General features: G+C 46.0%; 2 protein-coding genes across 3 annotated transcripts in view; one reads left to right on the forward strand and one right to left on the reverse strand.

Moving 5' to 3' along the window:
* Positions 1-12,295, forward strand: part of LOC115105423 (rho GTPase-activating protein 32-like) — a 225,765-nt gene extending 213,470 nt beyond the window's left edge. Inside the window, 12 exon segments of the mRNA XM_029627457.2 lie at positions 246-353; positions 2,256-2,401; positions 4,194-4,395; positions 5,986-6,131; positions 6,261-6,335; positions 6,509-6,667; positions 6,670-7,374; positions 7,864-8,056; positions 8,058-8,125; positions 8,128-8,205; positions 8,208-8,536; positions 8,626-12,295. Coding sequence (XP_029483317.2) covers positions 246-353; positions 2,256-2,401; positions 4,194-4,395; positions 5,986-6,131; positions 6,261-6,335; positions 6,509-6,667; positions 6,670-7,374; positions 7,864-8,056; positions 8,058-8,125; positions 8,128-8,205; positions 8,208-8,536; positions 8,626-10,791 — 4,375 coding nt within the window. The 3' untranslated portion in view covers positions 10,792-12,295.
* Positions 12,296-12,510: 215 nt separating this feature from the next.
* On the reverse strand, positions 12,511-15,529 carry anapc13 (anaphase promoting complex subunit 13). Of its 2 annotated transcripts, none has more exons than XM_029627465.2 (4): positions 15,448-15,529; positions 15,010-15,121; positions 14,733-14,853; positions 12,511-12,916 (listed from the first exon to the last, which is right to left on the reverse strand). In XM_029627465.2, the coding sequence occupies exons 3-4, from the start codon at positions 14,829-14,831 to the stop codon at positions 12,791-12,793; spliced, it is 225 nt and encodes a 74-aa protein (XP_029483325.1). In that variant the 5' UTR covers positions 14,832-14,853; positions 15,010-15,121; positions 15,448-15,529; the 3' UTR covers positions 12,511-12,790. The 2 variants fall into 2 exon arrangements, with proteins under 2 accessions (XP_029483325.1, XP_029483324.1); XM_029627464.2 differs by having other exon boundaries at positions 14,733-14,857; positions 15,448-15,527.
* Positions 15,530-18,670: the final 3,141 nt, after the last annotated feature.

Consider the following 18,670-nt stretch of genomic DNA (forward strand, 5'->3'; position numbering starts at 1 on the left):
TGGAGTTGGTCCCCCCCCTGGTCCCCTCCACTCTTATGGGAATATCCAAATCCATTCATTTGAAAGGGTGTCCACATTTTTGTGTATGTATAGTGTATATTATCCAAACATAATGAATGGTTAATGTATTCCACTCAAACAGTTGCAGAACCTTGTGATCTTATACAAGTAGATAAAACATACTTCTGTAGAATTAGTCATAGAACTGGTGTAAATGTGTGTTTCATCCCCCATCCTGTTCCCAGGACTCTGGAGTTCCTCATGAGGCACCTGTCCCAACTGGCCACCTTCAGCTACATCACCAACATGCACAGCAAGAACCTGGCCATCGTCTGGGCCCCCAACCTATTGAGGTCAGACAACGTCATGTTATTGTTCATATCTCACCAGGTGTTATGAATAGTACTAGTACATATAGGTTGCTCTGAGTAACTGCAGTTGATCTTGTACTGAAAATAGCTATGATATGACGATTTAGGAAACTCTCAAATTCTTCCGCATGAAATTTGGTCAGCCGGTTTTTGTCATGCAAAAGACTGCCGGTCTCACGGTAATTGACCGTTAATTAACATAAACATGTTTAGTATCTCCAGGCCTCCACACATACAAGCCGCTTGATTCACACCTTTGGAACATCTACATTTAAAAGTATAATACATCCATTTAATAAACACCGTCACAATACCTCTGTTTTCGTCCAGTCTAAAGAAACATGATATGAGGAAAATGTATTTCAGAAGAACAGAATGAGTTGGCCTACTGTAGGCCTATGTTATTTGTCTTTAATTGTGAACAATACACACCTTAGACTGTCTTAGAAATCAAAACATATATGGGCTGCATGGTGCAACCTATAGGCTATTGATGATTTGAGAAAGTAGCAGAAAAAGCTTGATGTCTGTTCCTTGCCTCAGGCTACACAGCTGTTCTCTCGTCGAGTGATCATATTTTCACCCATCAGACTATTCTCAATAATCTTTACTAACATGTCAAATTTTGTTTCGATTTAGAATTGTCCATTATCAAATGGGCCCGGAACATGTCATCTGTGTTGCACTCGAATAGTGAATGGAGGCCTCGCGTTTTGTAGGCTACTTCGGTTTTATAGCGGAGCATGTGCTTAATATGAGTAGCTGAAAAATAAATATAAGAGAACTTATTTCACTCCATGCATCAACCACTGTTGGTGGAGCATGCTCTCGCTGACTGACAGATGATATTACGCCCAGACTCTGTATGTCATGGGTTTTCCAACCTTGTTCCTGCAGCTACCCAGTGCTTCATTTGTGAAACCAAGTGAAATATGTATGGCAACATCGATAGTAACATGTTTTCGCAAACAAAACATATTTCACTAAACTTAACAGCCCCTCTGCATGTTTGAGAAAGGGATAAAGGAGAGAGGAGGAGATGAGATATTCTCAAGGTTAATTGTGAAAAAATGCCCTATTACTAGGTTATTCAAATGTACTAATTGTAGGCTAACTGTAAGCCGCACTGCACAATCAAGGAACCAACAGCATCGCCCAGGGCTTTAAGTTCTCGTCCAGAATCATGGACAGAAATGTTGTCCTTCCAGTATGCATAATAATACAGTTCACACTCAAAGGTGATTTACTCAAATGTGTTGAATTTGGGAGTATAGCCTAGACCAATTGTATATACCAACGACATCTTAAATCAGTTGTTTTTCTACCATGTGTAATATGCAGTGGGCTATGTATTGTATAATGGCACAATCATCATTATAATTAAGGTTTTTCCTTTTGGGCTTGGGCTCATAAGCCTATGCATTTGCATAAACTCTATGGGTGTTTTGAATGAATCATCACCTTAGAAAGGGCTGTCCATTTCGTTGTGTTAGGCGTCGAAACAACATCCATGTTTTACACTGTTTCAACCCGCTGTTGAACTTCTTTCTTCAAATTGATCATCACAGTGAGGTTAGTTTTAAAGGTATGATAGGACTACAGTTTTGATGAGATTTTTTGATTGCCTTTGCATTGATGTCAGAGCGGTTAGAGGGACAATAGAGCCCTGGATACCAGTCCATTAGGACCTGATGGTAGTTAGCAAGTTGGGTTCTACCAAAGCATGACCAGAGGGCATAAAAGGAGATGACCGTGACTCAACGGTCATGTGGAATTATACTGAGGTCATGACTGCTATTGTGGCAGTAGTACGGTCACCGCAACAGCCCTATGTGGAAGAATGAGTCATTAAAAAAAGGTTGATCCCCAATGTCGTCTCCCCAGGTCCAAGCAGATAGAGTCGGCCTGCTTCAGCGGCACGGCAGCCTTCATGGAGGTCCGCATCCAGTCGGTGGTGGTGGAGTTCATACTGAACCATGTAGACGTCCTCTTCAGCCCCAAGCTCAGCTCGCTCATACGGGAGGGAGCAGGTACGCATGCCAACCTGTTGTGATGTCATCTATGCTCACAGTGCCACGGTGCTAACCGAAGCTGGAGGATTATTTCTTATGCAGGATTTTGCTTGATTCTAATTAATGCCAGTGGTGCTTTTGTCATAGCGCAAGCAGAATCCACTTGACCCTCAATTTAGAAAAGTAGCTTACTCAGAACAATCACTTTTTAATGCAAGTAATTTGTCTCCTCCATAACAATGTCGATATCCAAAGCATTCCTAGTCAATCACCAAATATTTCTGTAAAAAAACAACGATAAGGCCTCCCAGGTGGCGCAGTGGTCTAGGTCACTGCATTGCAGTACTAGCTGTGCCACTAGAGACTCTGGGTTCGAGCCCGGGCTCTGTCGCAGCCGGACCGACCGGGAGGTCCATGGGGCGACGCACCATTGGCCTAGCGTCGTCCGGGTTAGGGAGGGTGTGGCCGGTAGGGATATCCTTGTCTCATCGTGCATTAGCAACTCCTGTGGCGGGCCGGGCGCAGTGCACGCTAACCAGGTCGCCAGGTGCCCGGTGTTTCCTCCGACACATTGGTGCGGCTGGCTTCCGGGTTGGATGCGAGGCTGTGTTAAGAAGTAGTGCGGCTTGGTTGGGTTGTGTTTCGGAGGACGCATGGCTTCCGACCTTAGCCTCTCCTGAGCCCGTACGGGAGTTGTAGCGATGAGACAAGATAGTAACTACAAACAATTGGATACCACGAAATTGGGGAGAAAAGGGGGTTAAAAAAATATTTAAACAACGATAAAGGCTTGCGTTCCTATTTTTTGTATTTTCCTTTCACCTGCCTTACCCGGCAGGCCCGGAGAGCAAATCAAGTGCCCCTATAGGCCTACTGCCAATTTCATAGCTCAGATTACCGCATCGGCACAGTTTCTGCAAGCCATAGACTGTAAAAAAGAATCCTCGAATGCACAGCGGAGTTGATACTGTGAGATTTAAAAATGTTTAAAACCATAAATAGAGAGAGAATACAGCAAAGAGCTGTGTTTTTTATGAGTAAGCTCATGTTTAAGTTGTTATTCAGGACTGCCAACACTTTTAAAAGTCTTAAAATGCGCGTTGTCCCACTTCCACTCACGCTACAACCAGCACTGCAGCTGCAATGAAAGAGTACAGCAAAGTGTTATCATACGCTTGCGTTATTATTAGCTGCTTGTCTTTTTTAATATTCAGGAATATTTCACTTTCTCTGGTCATAGGAGTAACCACATGAATTGGTGCTTGAGACAGAAATAATGCAGTGCGACTTGAGTTTCGCTATCAGCTGGAAGACTGCCCCCTTTTCTCAGCGGAGGAAGGGAGAGCGGATGGACAGTGAGTCGGGTGAGAGGCTGAGCCCTTCCTCCCCTCAGACTGACCATCAGATGCAGGCCGTCAGTCCAATAAAAAAAATGTCAAAGCTCATTATTATGCTTACTCAGCCATGCCTCACAAGCAATACAACCAGTCTGATCATATACCTAAAAATTGTATATAATTTCAAAATGGTCTGAGAAAAACAACAGTGGCAGGGAAATTCAAGCATAGCCAATATGTAGTAATAATGTATTGGGTCTATAGCCTACTGTACAAACCTCATTGCTGCAGAACTGTTTTTAATTGGTTAATGTTGCATAGGATTATCATTTTTTGTTTTTTTTGTTTTTTTATAAATATTTTTTATCTGAGTGGTAGATCTCTGCTTGCATTTTGACTCCGAAAGTGATCTTGACTCAGTTAAGGTTGGTGGCTACTGGTGTACATGATGATCACTTCTCCCCTTCCCCTAGGACACAACTCGTTGTTGCGACCCAAGTCCCTGCTGGTGTCGTCCCCCTCCACCAAGCTGCTGACCCTGGAGGAGGCCCAGGCCCGGACCCAGGCACAGATCAACTCCCCCGTCACGGCCGATAGCAAGTACATTGAGGTGGGGGAGGGTCCGGCTGCGCTGCAGGGCAAGTTCCACACCGTCATCGAGTTCCCTATGGAGAGGTATGAACAACCTGCGGCCCTGGTATCTTTCTAACGGCTGATGTTTGTCCATGAGTTGTGAAGTATTGAAATGGAGGAGGCATAGATGAGATGGAAATATTGTACCTTCAAACCATGAATGCTTACAGTTACAGTGCATTCGCAAAGTATTCAGACCCCTTGACTTTTTCCTCATTTTGTTATATTACAGCCTTATTCTAAAATGTATTAAATAATGTTTTCCCCCTCATCAATCGACACACAATAGCCTATTTTGACAAAGCTAAAACAGGCTTTTAGAAATGTTTGCAAATGTATTACAAGTAAAAAACAAATACCTTATTTACATAAGTATTCAGACCCTTTGCTATGAGACTCGAAATTGATGTCAGGTGCATCCTGTTTCCATTGATCATCCTTGAGATGTTTCCACAACTTTATTGGAGTCCACCTGTGGTATATTCAATTGATTGGACATGATTGGAAAGGCACACATCTGTCTATATAACGTCCCATAGTCAGTGCATGTCAGAGCAAAAACCAAGCCATGAGGTCGAAGGAATTGTCCGTAGAGCTCCGAGGCAGGATTGTGTCGAGTCACAGATCTGGGGAACAGTACCAAAAAATGTCTGCAGCATTGAAGATCCCCAAGAACACAGTGCCTCCATCATTCTTAAATGGAAGTTTGAAACGCCAAGACTATCAAGAGCTGGCCGCCCAACCAAACTGAGCAATCGGGGGAGAAGGGCTTTGCTCAGGGAGGTGACCAAGAACCCGATGGTCCTCCTGACAGAGCTCCAGAGTTCCTCTGTGGAGATGGGAGAACCTTCCAGAAGGAAAACCATCTCTGCAGAACTCCACCAATCAGGCCTTCATGGTAGAGTGGCCAGACACTCTTCAGTAAAAGGCACATGACAGCCCGCTTGGAATTTGCCAAAAGGCACCTAAAGGACTCTCTGACAATGAGAAACAAGATTCAACTCTTTGGCCTGAATGCCAAGCGTCACGTCTGGAGCAAACTTGGCACCAACCCTACGATGAAGCATGGTGGTGGTGGCAGCATGCAGTGGGGGATGTTTTTCAGTGGCAGATACTAGGAGACTAGTCTGACTAGTCTAGCTTTGCATCAACATACCCCATCCAACCTTAGAGAGCTTGAGAGGATCTGCTGAGAAGAATGGGAGAAACTCGCCAAATACAGGTGCCATGCTTGTAGAGCCATAACCAACCAAGGCTCTATGCTGTAATCGCTGCCAAAGGTCCTTCAACAAAGTACTGAGTCATGGGTCTGAATAATTATGTAAATGTGATATTTAAGTTTTGTATTTCTTTATAAATTAGCCAACATTTCTAAAAACTTGTTTTTGCTTTGTCATTATAGGGTATTGTGTGTACATTGATGAAGGGGGAAAAACAATTGAATCAATTTTAGAATAAGGCTGTAACGTAAGTAAATGTGGAAAATGTCAATGGGCCTGAATACTTTCCGAAGGCACTGTACGTGGTTTCATATTATAAACAAGTGAGTCATGTTGTTTAGGCAACAATAACAAAAGGACACATGACTACTTGTTTCCCCAACTGAGTGTTCTGTCCATTCACCTCCAACAGGAAAAGGCCCCCCATCAAGTCCAAGAAGTCGCCGGTGGGAAACTGGCGCTCCTTCTTCAACCTGGGCAAGTCATCGTCTATGTCCAAGCGCAAGCTGCACCGCAACCCCAGCGAACCCAGTGAGCTCAAGGCCATGGCCCTGGCAGGTTAGATTCTCTTTCTTCTTCCCTCCCAAACACCAAGCCTTCACTCTCTGACCCTTCTCACAAATGTTACATTTGGTTGGAACGGAAACTAATTAATGTGAACTCATGCCTGTCTGTCTCATGTCCCAGGAGGCAGAGGGGACACGGGGACACTGCGATCGGCCAAAAGCGAGGAGTCGCTCACCTCGCTACACAACGTTGAAGGTAATGTATAATCTGACTTATCTCCACGCCACTCTGTATGCCTGATGGAGCCTGTTCTTCAGTGCAAGTCTGCTCTGGTCCAAGTAGTAATGTATTTGTATAGATAGTTTTTTCTAATAAAACATTTGTGACTTGTCTTTGAATTGATGAAGATTTCCCCCTGACTCCCGTAGGAGAGTCGAAGGTGTACCGTCCTCGGCGGCCCCGCTCCAGCAGCGATGCCCTCTCGGCTTCCTTCAACGGTGACTTGCTGGACAGCCACACCCGGCAGCACTGCAACTCCGATGACAATCTGGCCCAGAGCCACAGCGGGGGCGCCACCCGCGGCAGGGGGACAGCGATGGGGACGACGGGCCCATCTATGTTCCCGCCCTGATTTCGCCCCCACGTTCAGCCGGCGAGGACGTGGACCTTAGCCCCCCAGACATCGGCATGGCCTCGTTGGACTTTGACCCCATGTCGTTCCAGTGCAGCCTGCCCGACGGCTCCTTCTCCTTCCCCCTGGGGCTGAGCGATGTCGCTACGGGCGCGACTGGTGAGGGCACCAGCCCGAAGAGGAGCCCAGGCAGCATTGACAACGGCTCGGCGCTCGTCTCTCCTTCCTTCCTGGGGAAGTTCGCCAACCCCTTCTTGTCGCCTGACCTCAGCCCAGCCACGGGAGAGAAAGCAGGGAGCAAGAAGCTGGTCTGCTCAGTGTCTTTCTCTGACAAACCCGTACAGGCTGTGTCCCCTAAAAGGTCAAAGTCGGACATTTTGGCTCCTCTGGCCATTTCGGAGCCGTTTGACATGGAGATTTCTAGTAGGCTTACAGAATGCCATGGTGTTCCCCAGCCTTCTTCCCCTCCCTCGGGACTGCCCTGGGACTCTCCTCTGTTAATGGGCTCAGTGTTGCTGAGGACAGGGGAGCCGTCGCTGAGCGAGGCCTTTCAGATGGAGCTGCACTGTAAGCTCTCTGCCTTCGACATTGAGAGCCAAGACTCCACAGGGGAGGAGAGTACTGCCCAGCAACCTCCAGCAACCAATAGCGAGGAACAATTAGGTTAGTGGTGCATACAGCTGCTTCTTTGCATACAGCTGCTTCTTTGCATACAGCTGCTACATTTTCACTTGATCACCTATCATGTTTTTTTTTTTATGTTAAAGAGAGAGTTCACCCAAATTACTAAATGATATAGTAGTTTCCTTTCCCTGTAAGGAAACCAATATATAATTTAGTTGAACTGTCCATTTCAACTGTCCATTTCTCTTTACAGTGTGTAAGGCCTTTGTTTAATTATGCTTTGATTGACAATGCCTGTTTCGTTTCTAGGTTTAGTTTCCCCGCCTCATGCCTTTAACACCTTGCATGGATTTCAGCTCAGAGAAATCTTTCCACATGATGCCGCCAGAGCGCCAGGCTTAACTCTTCCCCCTCTCTCCTACTCTTGAAGACCAAGCCTGCCTTTTTTCTTTTTATTCCCCTCAAACGCACTTTCTCTTCTCTCTGTCCTCACACTGCAGTTCCCTTCTGTTTTTGTCCCCCTCCCAGGAGCCGTAGCTAGTCTGGACTCTCCAAAAGCCTCCCCCAGCCCTCTCAGCTCCTCCTCTGTGTCCCTCCTCCCTCCCCCGCCCCATCCGAAGAACGCCGCCCGCATGTTGGCCCTGGCCCTGGCAGAGTCCGCTCAGCAGGCCTCTATCCTGACCCAGAAGAGGCCCTCCCAGTCCCAGCCCCCACGCCAGTGTCCCCATTAGACCCCTGGAGCACTCACACTCCCTGGACTGGCCCCCTCCCCCAGCTCTGCGCCCCCAGACGTCCTCGAGGAGGGACCCAGGGCAGGAGAAGCCCAGACCCCAACCTTAACCCCCACCACCCCAAACCTTGCCCCTTCCTCCCCTCCCCTTCCACCACCCCTTCTGACAAACAGCCTTGCCAGTCAGTGAGCCATGAGTCCATCAGTATGTCCACCAGTGCAAAGTCCCCCTCCACTTCTCCCGGAGCCAACCAGGATATGGATTTCACCCTACCGGCTTCCCCCCACCACCAGTGTACCACCACTCCCTACTGCCCTCCAGCCCATGTGTCCCCCACTCTGAGGAGTCCAGACAGGCAGCAGCCCGCCATGGGCCAGGTAGCGGTCAGCAGCACTGGATTCTCCACCACCACCCCAGCCACCACTCCCAGGAGCAAGGAGACAGGTGTCCTGCCACAGCCTGCTCCTGAGGTAAATTGGCGAAAATGTGTCATATTTGCAGAATATCTTTGATAAAGTAACTATATAGCCAACTGGAATTGTTTTTGGTTAATTTTCAGGTCCATGTAGATGAGGGCGTCTGGTCGCCATCTCCGAAACCGTCAGAGCAGCGAGTTGCAGTTTCACAGCCTCAAATACAGTTCCATACTCATCCACAGGCTCAGCCACAGTCCCAGCCACAGTCCCAGCCTCATCCCCAGCCCCACTCCCATCCCCACTCCCATCCCCAGCCTAACGCCAGAGTGGTCCCCACCCCATCTGAGCCAGTGGAGAGACCATGGGAGGCCATAAAGCCAGTTCAGCCCCGCGCGGAGCCTGTGACCCACGCCCATGGGCCCACGCCGCCAGCGCCTCCCGTCCGCTCCATTGAGAGCAAATTGGCAACCGCCGCCCTCAGCCACACAGAGGCCGCCAACCCCGCCATCTTCCACAACATCCTGACAGAGGCCTCCACGCCTGAGGCCCTCGCCCATCCTCACCCTCCCCCACGTAAGTCTTCCACCCAGCAGTCAGCCTACCTGTACCACACCAAGGGAGAGGCCGCCTTACTGGAACCTCCCGGGGAGGCCTACTACCACCAACGGGCCATTCCCGTGGGGCAGCCTTCGTACCACTACCGGCCAGACAGTGTTCCCCCACACCTCTCCTACGCGTCAAAGTCGGAGCCCCAGATACCTTACAGTGCCCGCACGGACCACCGCTACAACACCATAGCTCATCCCAGGTCCTGCCACCAGTCAATGAAGCATCATGGGCCCCCCAGGGGTGGTGAGTACATATCACCCAGCCCGGGACACCACGGCCAGGGCTATGGACCCATGGAGGGAGCTCCGGTCTACCCCACTATCCGTAGGGTGCACTCGCTCCACGTGCCCTCAGCAATCCGCTCGGTGCCCATCCAGCGGACCGAGGTGCCTCCCGACGACGAGCTCTTCTACTACCAGCGGCCCGTCTACCAGTGCAATACCTACCAGCAGCCGCCGCAACAGTCCTCGCAGGCTGACTACCACGTCACCCAACTCCAGCCCTACTTTGAGAATGGCCGGGTGCAGTACCGTTACAGCCCCTATTCGCCTTGCGCCAACCCGCTGGACGCCCCTTACTACGACGTGGACCCCTACGGGACCATCCGGCTGAGGCACTTCCACTCGTTCAGCAGTCGGGACCTGGGCCCCACCCTCAGCCGGTCGGGGGGCAAGGCGGGCGGCTACCACTACCTGTCCCGCCACATCCTCCCGCTGGGGAAGGAGCACAGCTTTGTCAGCAGAGACATGCCCCCGGGCCATGGCTCAAAGGGAGCCGCCGTCTACTTCGCATGGAACCCAGAGGACTCTGAAAGGCTCCGGATGCACTCCATCCACAGAGAGAGCCGGGCCAGGCAGAAGGTCAAGGGACCTGTCATGTCTCAGTATGACAACGTGGGCCTGTTCATGCCAGGCGACCTGGGAGCGTACGAAACCCTACACCTGCGCAGTAAGTCGGACCCCGGCAAAGCCATGCTGATGACTGTCGAGGGTAAAGACGGGCGCTACGTAGTACCGCCGGGCTCCCAGCACGCTCCCCGACACCTTGTGTCTGACCCCGACGTCCTCATGTACATGGAGACGGAGAAGCACTGTCAGGGAAATGGCACCGGGGACAAACATAGCAACTCCAGGACCTGCCAGGTCTCCCACTCGCACCAAGCCCAACACCCCCGTTACCAGGCCCATCAGCAGGACGCCGGGGACGGAGCTCGGAGCTTCCAACCTCGCTACGAACAGCCCGATCCAGACCGCCACCAGAACAGGTCCAAAACCCCCGGTAGTTACCAGGACAATGATGACCACCAACACCAGTCAGCCCCCGTCAAAGCGCAGGCCCCTCCCAAGCCCGAGCGGTCGCACAGCATCCGAGAGCGCCAGCAGCAGCACTATAGCCAAGCTGCCACTTCCGAACCAGACAGAGACCACTCATACCAGCCCCACGGTGGGCAGCAGAGACACAGCACCATGGCGATACAGTCCCACTACGACAACCTGGATGATTACCACCCAGCAGCAATACCTCAGCCACAGGCTCCCATGCCAAACCCCCACGGGGTCTCCTCTGCTTCATTCCCCACCAACCCTGGCTTCACGGGCAGCCACAGCAACCGAGCGTACTCCACTGCCTTGGGCCAGGGTGCCTTCATCCCAGCGGAACTGGCCCTGCAGAGGCCCGAGACAGAAATACACGCTGAATGAAGAAGAGACTTGTAAAAAAAAAAAAAAATGTGTAGGTTTTAGTAAGCAATGAAGTGACTCAGCTGGAGATTCAAATGTTCCACAGCCTCTGCAGGACAGTGGACTGTCGTCAGAACCTTTCTCATTATTTTTCTCTATATTTTTTATGAATTGTAAAGGAAAATAAGATACTTTTTAGAGAATGTACCATACTTTCTTCAATTGTTCTAAGAAGCCACTCGGTCGTAACTCATTGAAATGGTGGATGATCATAGAAATGTATATGATATAAGCGAAAGGTCCAAGAAACCAGAAAATATGTGTACAAAGAAGTAGTACTGGTAAAAAGGGATTTGTTTTATTTTTGTTTCCAGTTTTGTTTTGACTGGGGAGATATGAGCATAACAGGGATGAAGGTTTGCATTTTAGAAATGCATGTTATCTCCAATCTCTTGTTTACCATTGATATCCATTGTGTACTTTCTGGATGTTTCAGTACAAGTTCTCGAGGGAGGAAATCTGTGTAAGTCATCGTGCCCTCCCTCTTACAGTATGTTCACTTTCAGTCTTCAAGAATCTCGGATTTGGGGTTTGGGGCCCAGCAGTACAAAGTGAGTTCTAGAACTAGACAGGGTACTTTCACCTGGTACTGTACATTAAATTATGTTAATATTTTTATTTGCTCTGTGATTGTGTGTTTTTGCTATAAAACGGAGTGAATTGAATTATAATGGAATGTTTTGGAACCGAGATTTGTTCTTCATTGCAAGAGGGACCAAACATTGAGTATTTTTGGCCATGAAAGCATTCCTGCACATGTATGGGTTGATGACCGGGTGTGAGAATGACAACATTACCTTGGGAGGTGTAACAGAGTCATTCTTAAAATGTGTTTAGTTATAGTCTTGTTTTTTTCTGCCAATTTCAAAGGACTTGAATGGACAACTTAATAAAAACTGATATTGTACAACACTTCACACAAATGTAAATGCTTGGTCAGCCCTTGAGCAGGTTGAATTCACTCCAGCAAATACATACTAATTTTCATAGTATGTGAAAAAGATGGTTATTATGTTCCAAGAGAAGTAAACTATAATTTAATTTGAATGGACAAATGTTTGGGACCATTTAAGAAAATGTGGATGAACTTTTATGGAATCAACTGTCTGCTTTCAGTGCAATTAGTCAGTAGCCAGTCAAATTGGCAGAGGATTCAGATTCATCTCATTCAATTTCAAATGCAGGTGATTTTGCATTTGAAAACCTTGGACTATATTTCAGTTGTAACGCCCATTGGCTTGTGAAGGTACTGTTCTATTTTGCCTTATGGTCCCTACCTGTTTAAACGGAATACTCCCAGATGTCCCTCCTTTGTTGTGGGGCACAGTAAGTGGCTAAATAACCACCTAGTTGTGTTTGAATGTAAAAACATCTCTTGTCTCAGTAACTGGAGAGTTATGCTGTTGGATATAACAAATAAAATGATTCAGGAAATAACTATGAAAATGTCTGTCAGTGGGTTCTTTTGTTAAATTGTTGTGTTGAATGTTCAATGCTACTTTGAGACCCTGAGCCTTTGTCATAACACAAAGCTCCCTGAGATGTCTTGACATGTTAAACACTTCAAAAATGTACAGTAGTTAGTCAGTGAAATGTCCTTCTTAGCTGCCAGAGGCAAGGAGCCAATTACATGAGTATGTATTTGTGACATGCATTGCCTTTGACTAGAGAGAAAAAAAGTTGACATATGAAATGTTGTTTATTTTTGCTTCATTGAATATACTCAGTTTTTAGACTTTCTGTCGGGCCAATAAGAAAATCTACAAATAGTCCAAGGATGCTTCAATCCAGGTTCAGTTATTGAACTGCAAGACAAATTTTGGGTTTGAGAGAGAGAGGGGGTCCTTCTACATGAATGAGAATACCACAATGACTTTCTTTTGACCATTGTAAGAGGAAATTACAGATGAGTTCAACCACAGGTACATTGGATTGGGCACCGTATCCATTCACGGAGTAGCTAAGTCCCAGTGTTAGGTGTATTCTCGTGCAGACTCTGTAGAGCCAAATCTGACCACTTCATTTCTTGTTCTTTCACAGACTCTGTTGATCCTCCATTATCTTGCTCAGCTTCAGGCAGTTCGCTCTGCAGGAAAAAATAAAAGTATTAACCACATGAGAGCAAACTAGACAAAACAAAAATATAAACACATGTAAAGTGTTGGTCCCATGTTTCATGAGCTCAAATTTTAAAAATCACAGATGCACAAAAAGTGTATTTCTCTCAAATGTTGTGCACAAATTTGTTCACGAGCATTCTCCTTGGCCAAGAATGCATATAATGACGCTGATTTAAACTGCATGATTATTACACAGGTGCACCTTGTGCTGGGGACAATAAAAAGCCACTCTAAAATGTACAGTTTTGTCGGAGTGTGCAATTGGCATGTCCGCCAGAGAATTGAATGTTAATTTCTTTACCATAAGACATCGTCGTTTTAGAGAGTTTATATCCAACAGGCCTCACAACCGCAAACCATGTGTATTGCGTCGCATGGGCGAATGATTTGCTGATGTCAACATTGTGAACAGATTGCCCCATGGCAGCGGTGGGGTTATGGTATGGGCAGGCATAAACTATGGGCAACAAACACATTTGCATTATATTGATGACAATTTGAATGTACACAAATACAGTGAGATCCTGAGGCCCATTTTTTAGGAAGGGGTATCTGTGACCAACAAATGCATCTCTATTCCGTCATGTGAAATCCATAGTTTAGGGCCTAATGATTTTATTTCAATTGACTGTACTGAGTTAGTTCATATGAGGGAAACAATCTTTGCATGTTGCGTAGTTTTTTTTTCAGTATAGTAATATTCAGTGGAGGCTGCTGAAGGGAGGACGGCTCATAGTAATGGCTGGAACGGATAGAATGGCATCAAAACATGTATATGATAATATTCCGCTCCAGCCATTAACACGCCACCAACCACCTGTGGTAGTGTTGTCCAGTTTTATACAGAAGTATGAGTATCAGGCATAAGTCATTTTATTCAGAAACATATTTCTGAAACCAGGTAAAAGAGGACTCATGCCAAAGGCATTTCCTCTATTTGATTCCACCAGGGAGAGAAGAGAACCAGCAAGCTACAACAGTGAGCAGATTAAAGGTATGTATGAGACTGGTACTAGATGGCAAGTCTGAATGTCTCATATTTCTACCTGGTCTCGGAGCATTTTGTATTCTATACGTACATCTAAAACTCCACTTAGTAATGTGTATGTTACGAATTCAAATTTGTTGTGGCTAATGTTGATTCAAAAGCGCAAGCTTTGGGTTGTTAGACGTTCGTTATATACCCACCCTCCTTTTGGTTTTTGCCTTAAGTAACCATACCAAACGTAACACACTCATTTGATTGTCCCGGATATTTACTGTTACATTTAGCCTGAGGCCAGGCAGTGAGCTGGTTTTAATATCTGTATTTCCTCGTCGAAGTTCCATCTGCAACATGAAACATACGTTTATAAATCGCCAGTGCCGTTAAACGTTTACCCCATCTATAATCCATCCTAAACTAGAATCCTGTATTGAAGATATGTTACTAGTTAGATCTGGATATTTGGCAGAGCAGATGTAAATGTGAGGGTGCAAATGATTAAAACGGGCTATGGCGCGTGTAACCGCACAACACAGTGCTTTCTAGCTATATAACGTAAGCTTGTTTAGTGTTGTCCAAATGTTCTTTTGGGGCGTCAGACATCAGCGATTTCGATTTGCCATCAAATAGCGAATACATTTTTGATGCTGTCATCATCATTCATATTCCCGAATTATATATCAACTCATAATTGAGTGAGACCGTTTTAGAAGCTAAATTACCAACGTCATGTAGCAGTTATCAAGTTAGCTAATCCTCATCTACAGCATAAACATTGTTTAAAGTGTTTTACATACCAATGGGATAGTGACATCTTCATAAGGTAGGCGGTCTTCCCTCCAAGCATCATCTGTAAGGTCAAGAACCCTGCCATCTCTTTGAACTTCACTGTCCATCTCTGGATGTTTTGGTTTCCTGCTAGCTAGGTGTGAAGATGGCACAATTCAGTATCCTTGTTTGTTGTGGTGGTTTAACCGTGGAAGATTAGTCTGGTGTGGCAAGTCAGAAGTCTCAATGTAGGTTTATGAAGCTAATTTACTTCCCAAAATATGTAATGTAAACACAATACCTTACCCAAACAATAAAGCCTTGCAAAAATCCTTAAAACCTGCGATTCAAATGAGTCGCAGTATTTTGACGTCATATTCTTCGGGAGGGGGATAAGTGCAGAGTTCACGGGTTTCCACTAGATAACACAGCCATAAAGTCAAAATTAGCTTCACAGGTTTGCTTTTGGGGCTGATGTGTGCCGCATTCAACCAGTTAGCAAGTCAAACATATTAAGACTTTCCAAGTTCCGATTAACACTAGAACGCAGTTGAGCAACATTCAAATTATTGAATGGTTGTGTCGCAACTGTTCATGAATCAAATGCGGCAAATGCCTTCTAGTGATAGGACGTTCGCGAACGAACTGCGCTTGTTGGACGGCTCTTTATGTTAAATGGTAGGAACCGAATCGCATCGGTAAAAAACTAAATCGTTCATTTGACTCCTGATTTGCATACTGTACCTCTGTTTTTTGACATTCAAACGACGATTATCTGCAAATAAGGTACATAATCATTATTTGAAGATGGTGAATCCTCACTGCGGAAACAATAAATAGTGGGGTGAGCACAGAACCGGTCCCAGCCTTCTGCCACCAAAGGAAGGAGCAAAAAAAAAAAACTAATTGAAGTTAGGTTCTGAATTAAATGTGAAAGGGTATTGTCTGGACGTTGAAAATGCTTATTTTCGGACGTTGAAAAATACCTATTTTCCGGATGTTGAAATCAAGTTCATTTTCGGTTCTGAATGAAAGTTGAAAATATGGAAACTCCTCAACAACAAACAAAAAACGTCCTCTCACTGTCAATTGCGTGTAGTTTACCCCCGGTGATGTGTTGAGCAGACCGCACCACCCTCTGGAGAGCCCTGCATTTGCGGGCGGTGCAGTTGAAGGAACCAAGCGGTGATACAGCCCGACAGGATGCTCTTGATTGTGCATCTGTAAAAGGTTGTGAGGATTTTAGGTGACATGCCAAATTTCTTCAGCCTCCTGAGGTTGAAGAGGTGCTATTGTGCTTTCTTCACCAAAGTGTCTGTGTGAGTGGACCATTTCAGGTTGTCAGTGATGTGTACGCCAAGGAACTTGAAGCTTTCCACCTTCTCCACTGCAGTCCCGTCGATGTGGATAGGGGGGTTCTCCCTCTTTCATGAAGTCCACAATCATCTCCTTTGTTTTGTTGATATTAAGTGAGAGATTATTTTCCTTGCACTCCCAGAGCACTCAGTCTCCTCCCTGTAGGCTGTCTTGTAATTGTTGGTAATGAAGCCTACTACTGCTGTGTCATCTGCAAACTTGATGATTGAGTTAGAAGTCTGCTTGGCCACGCAGTCATGGATGAACGGGAAGTACAAGAGGGGACTGAGCACGCACCCTTGTGGGGCCCCAGTGTGGAGGTGTTGTATCCTACGTTCACCACCTGGGGCGGCCCGTCAGGAATTCCAGGACTCAGTTGCACAGGGCGGGGTTCAGTCCCAGGGCCTCGAGTTTAATGATGAGCTTGGATTGTACCATGTTGTTGAATGCTGAGCTATAGTCAATGAAAAGCATTCTTACATGTGTATTCCTCTTGTCTAGATGGGATAGGGCAGTGTGATGGCGATTGCATCGTCTGTGGATCTATTGGGGCGGTTAGCAAATTGAAGTGGGTCTAGGGTGACAGTTAAGGTAGAGGTGATATGATCCTTAACCAAGTGGTAAGCCTACCATTTGTAAAACTCCAAAAAACAACTTGGCACAGAAACAAAAAATAATTTGTCTCGTGCTTACTGGGGTGTAAGCCCACCATGTCGGCCCAAATGGAATTTTATGAATGCCCATCCATGTGGTTGGCCCACCGTTGGCTTGATTAGTCCTGATTCCTGTGACTAATCAATTTGGCTATTTTAAGCTCTGAATAACAGCAGCCCAACTTTATCAGGAGTTAACGTGATGTGCAATGTGTTTACACAGTGAGAAATGCAGAAGTTTTTTCTTTTTCGTTATTATCAGCTTGTCAGAAATTGGATACAAACTTGAAACCACTGATCATGACAATGGGGGGAAACTGCTGGACAATAGTTGATTGTCCATTCCATATTGTCCATTTTACTTTGACATGTCCTGTTTTTAGGATATGTTGTTTGTTAACATGACAGCTAATTATTTTATTTGATTGAGCGCCGTTTAGGTTAGGCTATTTGATCGGAGAAACCTGCATGATGTAAAAAGTGTCCATCTCATTGTCATACATCCAGCCTGTAGGCTACAGAAAAGGCCACATACTCTTTTTACCATATCCTATATCTGCTACATGGGTTATGTTAGACAATATATTTGATGGAACTTTGGTGGAGCGCTGCAGAGATACGTCTCCCCAACAGTACCCTGGCCATATCTATTAATTAGGCCATGTAAAAAAGTATTTGAACGTGCATATCAAGATTTTTATTTATTTATTTATTTTATTTTACCTTTATTTAACCAGGTAGGCAAGTTGAGAACAAGTTCTCATTTACAATTGCGACCTGGCCAAGATAAAGCAAAGCAGTTCGACACATACAACGACACAGAGTTACACATGGAGTAAAACAAACATACAGTCAATAATACAGTATAAACAAGTCTATATACAATGTGAGCAAATTAGGTGAGAAGGGAGGTAAAGGCAAAAAAGGCCATGGTGGCAAAGTAAATACAATATAGCAAGTAAAAACACTGGAATGGTAGTTTTGCAATGGAAGAATGTGCAAAGTAGAAATAAAAATAATGGGGTGCAAAGGAGCAAAATAAATAAATTAATTAAATACAGTTGGGAAAGAGGTAGTTGTTTGGGCTAAATTATAGGTGGGCTATGTACAGGTGCAGTAATCTGTAAGATGCTCTGACAGTTGGTGCTTAAATCTAGTGAGGGAGATAAGTGTTTCCAGTTTCAGAGATTTTTGTAGTTCGTTCCAGTCATTGGCAGCAGAGAAACTGGAAGGAGAGGCGGCCAAAGAAAGAATTGGTTTTGGGGGTGACTAGAGAGATATACCTGCTGGAGCGTGTGCTACAGGTGGGAGATGCTATGGTGACCAGCGAGCTGAGATAAGGGGGGGACTTTACCTAGCAGGGTCTTGTAGATGACATGGAGCCAGTGGGTTTGGCGACGAGTATGAAGCGAGGGCCAGCCAACGAGAGCGTACAGGTCGCAATGGTGGGTAGTATATGGGGCTTTGGTGACAAAACGGATTGCACTGTGATAGACTGCATCCAATTTGTTGAGTAGGGTATTGGAGGCTATTTTGTAAATGACATCGCCAAAGTCGAGGATTGGTAGGATGGTCAGTTTTACAAGGGTATGTTTGGCAGCTTGAGTGAAGGATGCTTTGTTGCGGAATAGGAAGCCAATTCTAGATTTAACTTTGGATTGGAGATGTTTGATATGGGTCTGGAAGCAGAGTTTACAGTCTAACCAGACACCTAAGTATTTGTAGTTGTCCACGTATTCTAAGTCAGAGCCGTCCAGAGTAGTGATGTTGGACAGGCGGGTAGGTGCAGGTAGCGATCGGTTGAAGAGCATGCATTTAGTTTTACTTGTATTTAAGAGCAATTGGAGGCCACGGAAGGGGAGTTGTATGGCATTGAAGCTTGCCTGGAGGGTTGTTAACACAGTGTCCAAAGAAGGGCCGGAAGTATACAGAAAGGTGTCGTCTACGTAGAGGTGGAT

The sequence above is a fragment of the Oncorhynchus nerka genome, linkage group LG22 (assembly GCF_034236695.1).
Source record: "Oncorhynchus nerka isolate Pitt River linkage group LG22, Oner_Uvic_2.0, whole genome shotgun sequence".
Classification (NCBI taxonomy): domain Eukaryota; kingdom Metazoa; phylum Chordata; class Actinopteri; order Salmoniformes; family Salmonidae; genus Oncorhynchus; species Oncorhynchus nerka.

Excerpts from the sequence above, each read along its gene's own strand:
- anapc13 (XM_029627464.2), bottom strand. The coding sequence starts at position 15,079 with ATGACGTCAAAATACTGCGACTCATTTGAATCGCAGGTTTTAAGGATT. Across the intron at positions 14,858-15,009 it reads TGCAAGGCTTTATTGTTTGG|CTAGCAGGAAACCAAAACAT; the intron begins GTAAGGTATTGT and ends CTTCACACCTAG. Across the intron at positions 12,917-14,732 it reads AAGATGTCACTATCCCATTG|AGCGAACTGCCTGAAGCTGA; the intron begins GTATGTAAAACA and ends TTTTTCCTGCAG.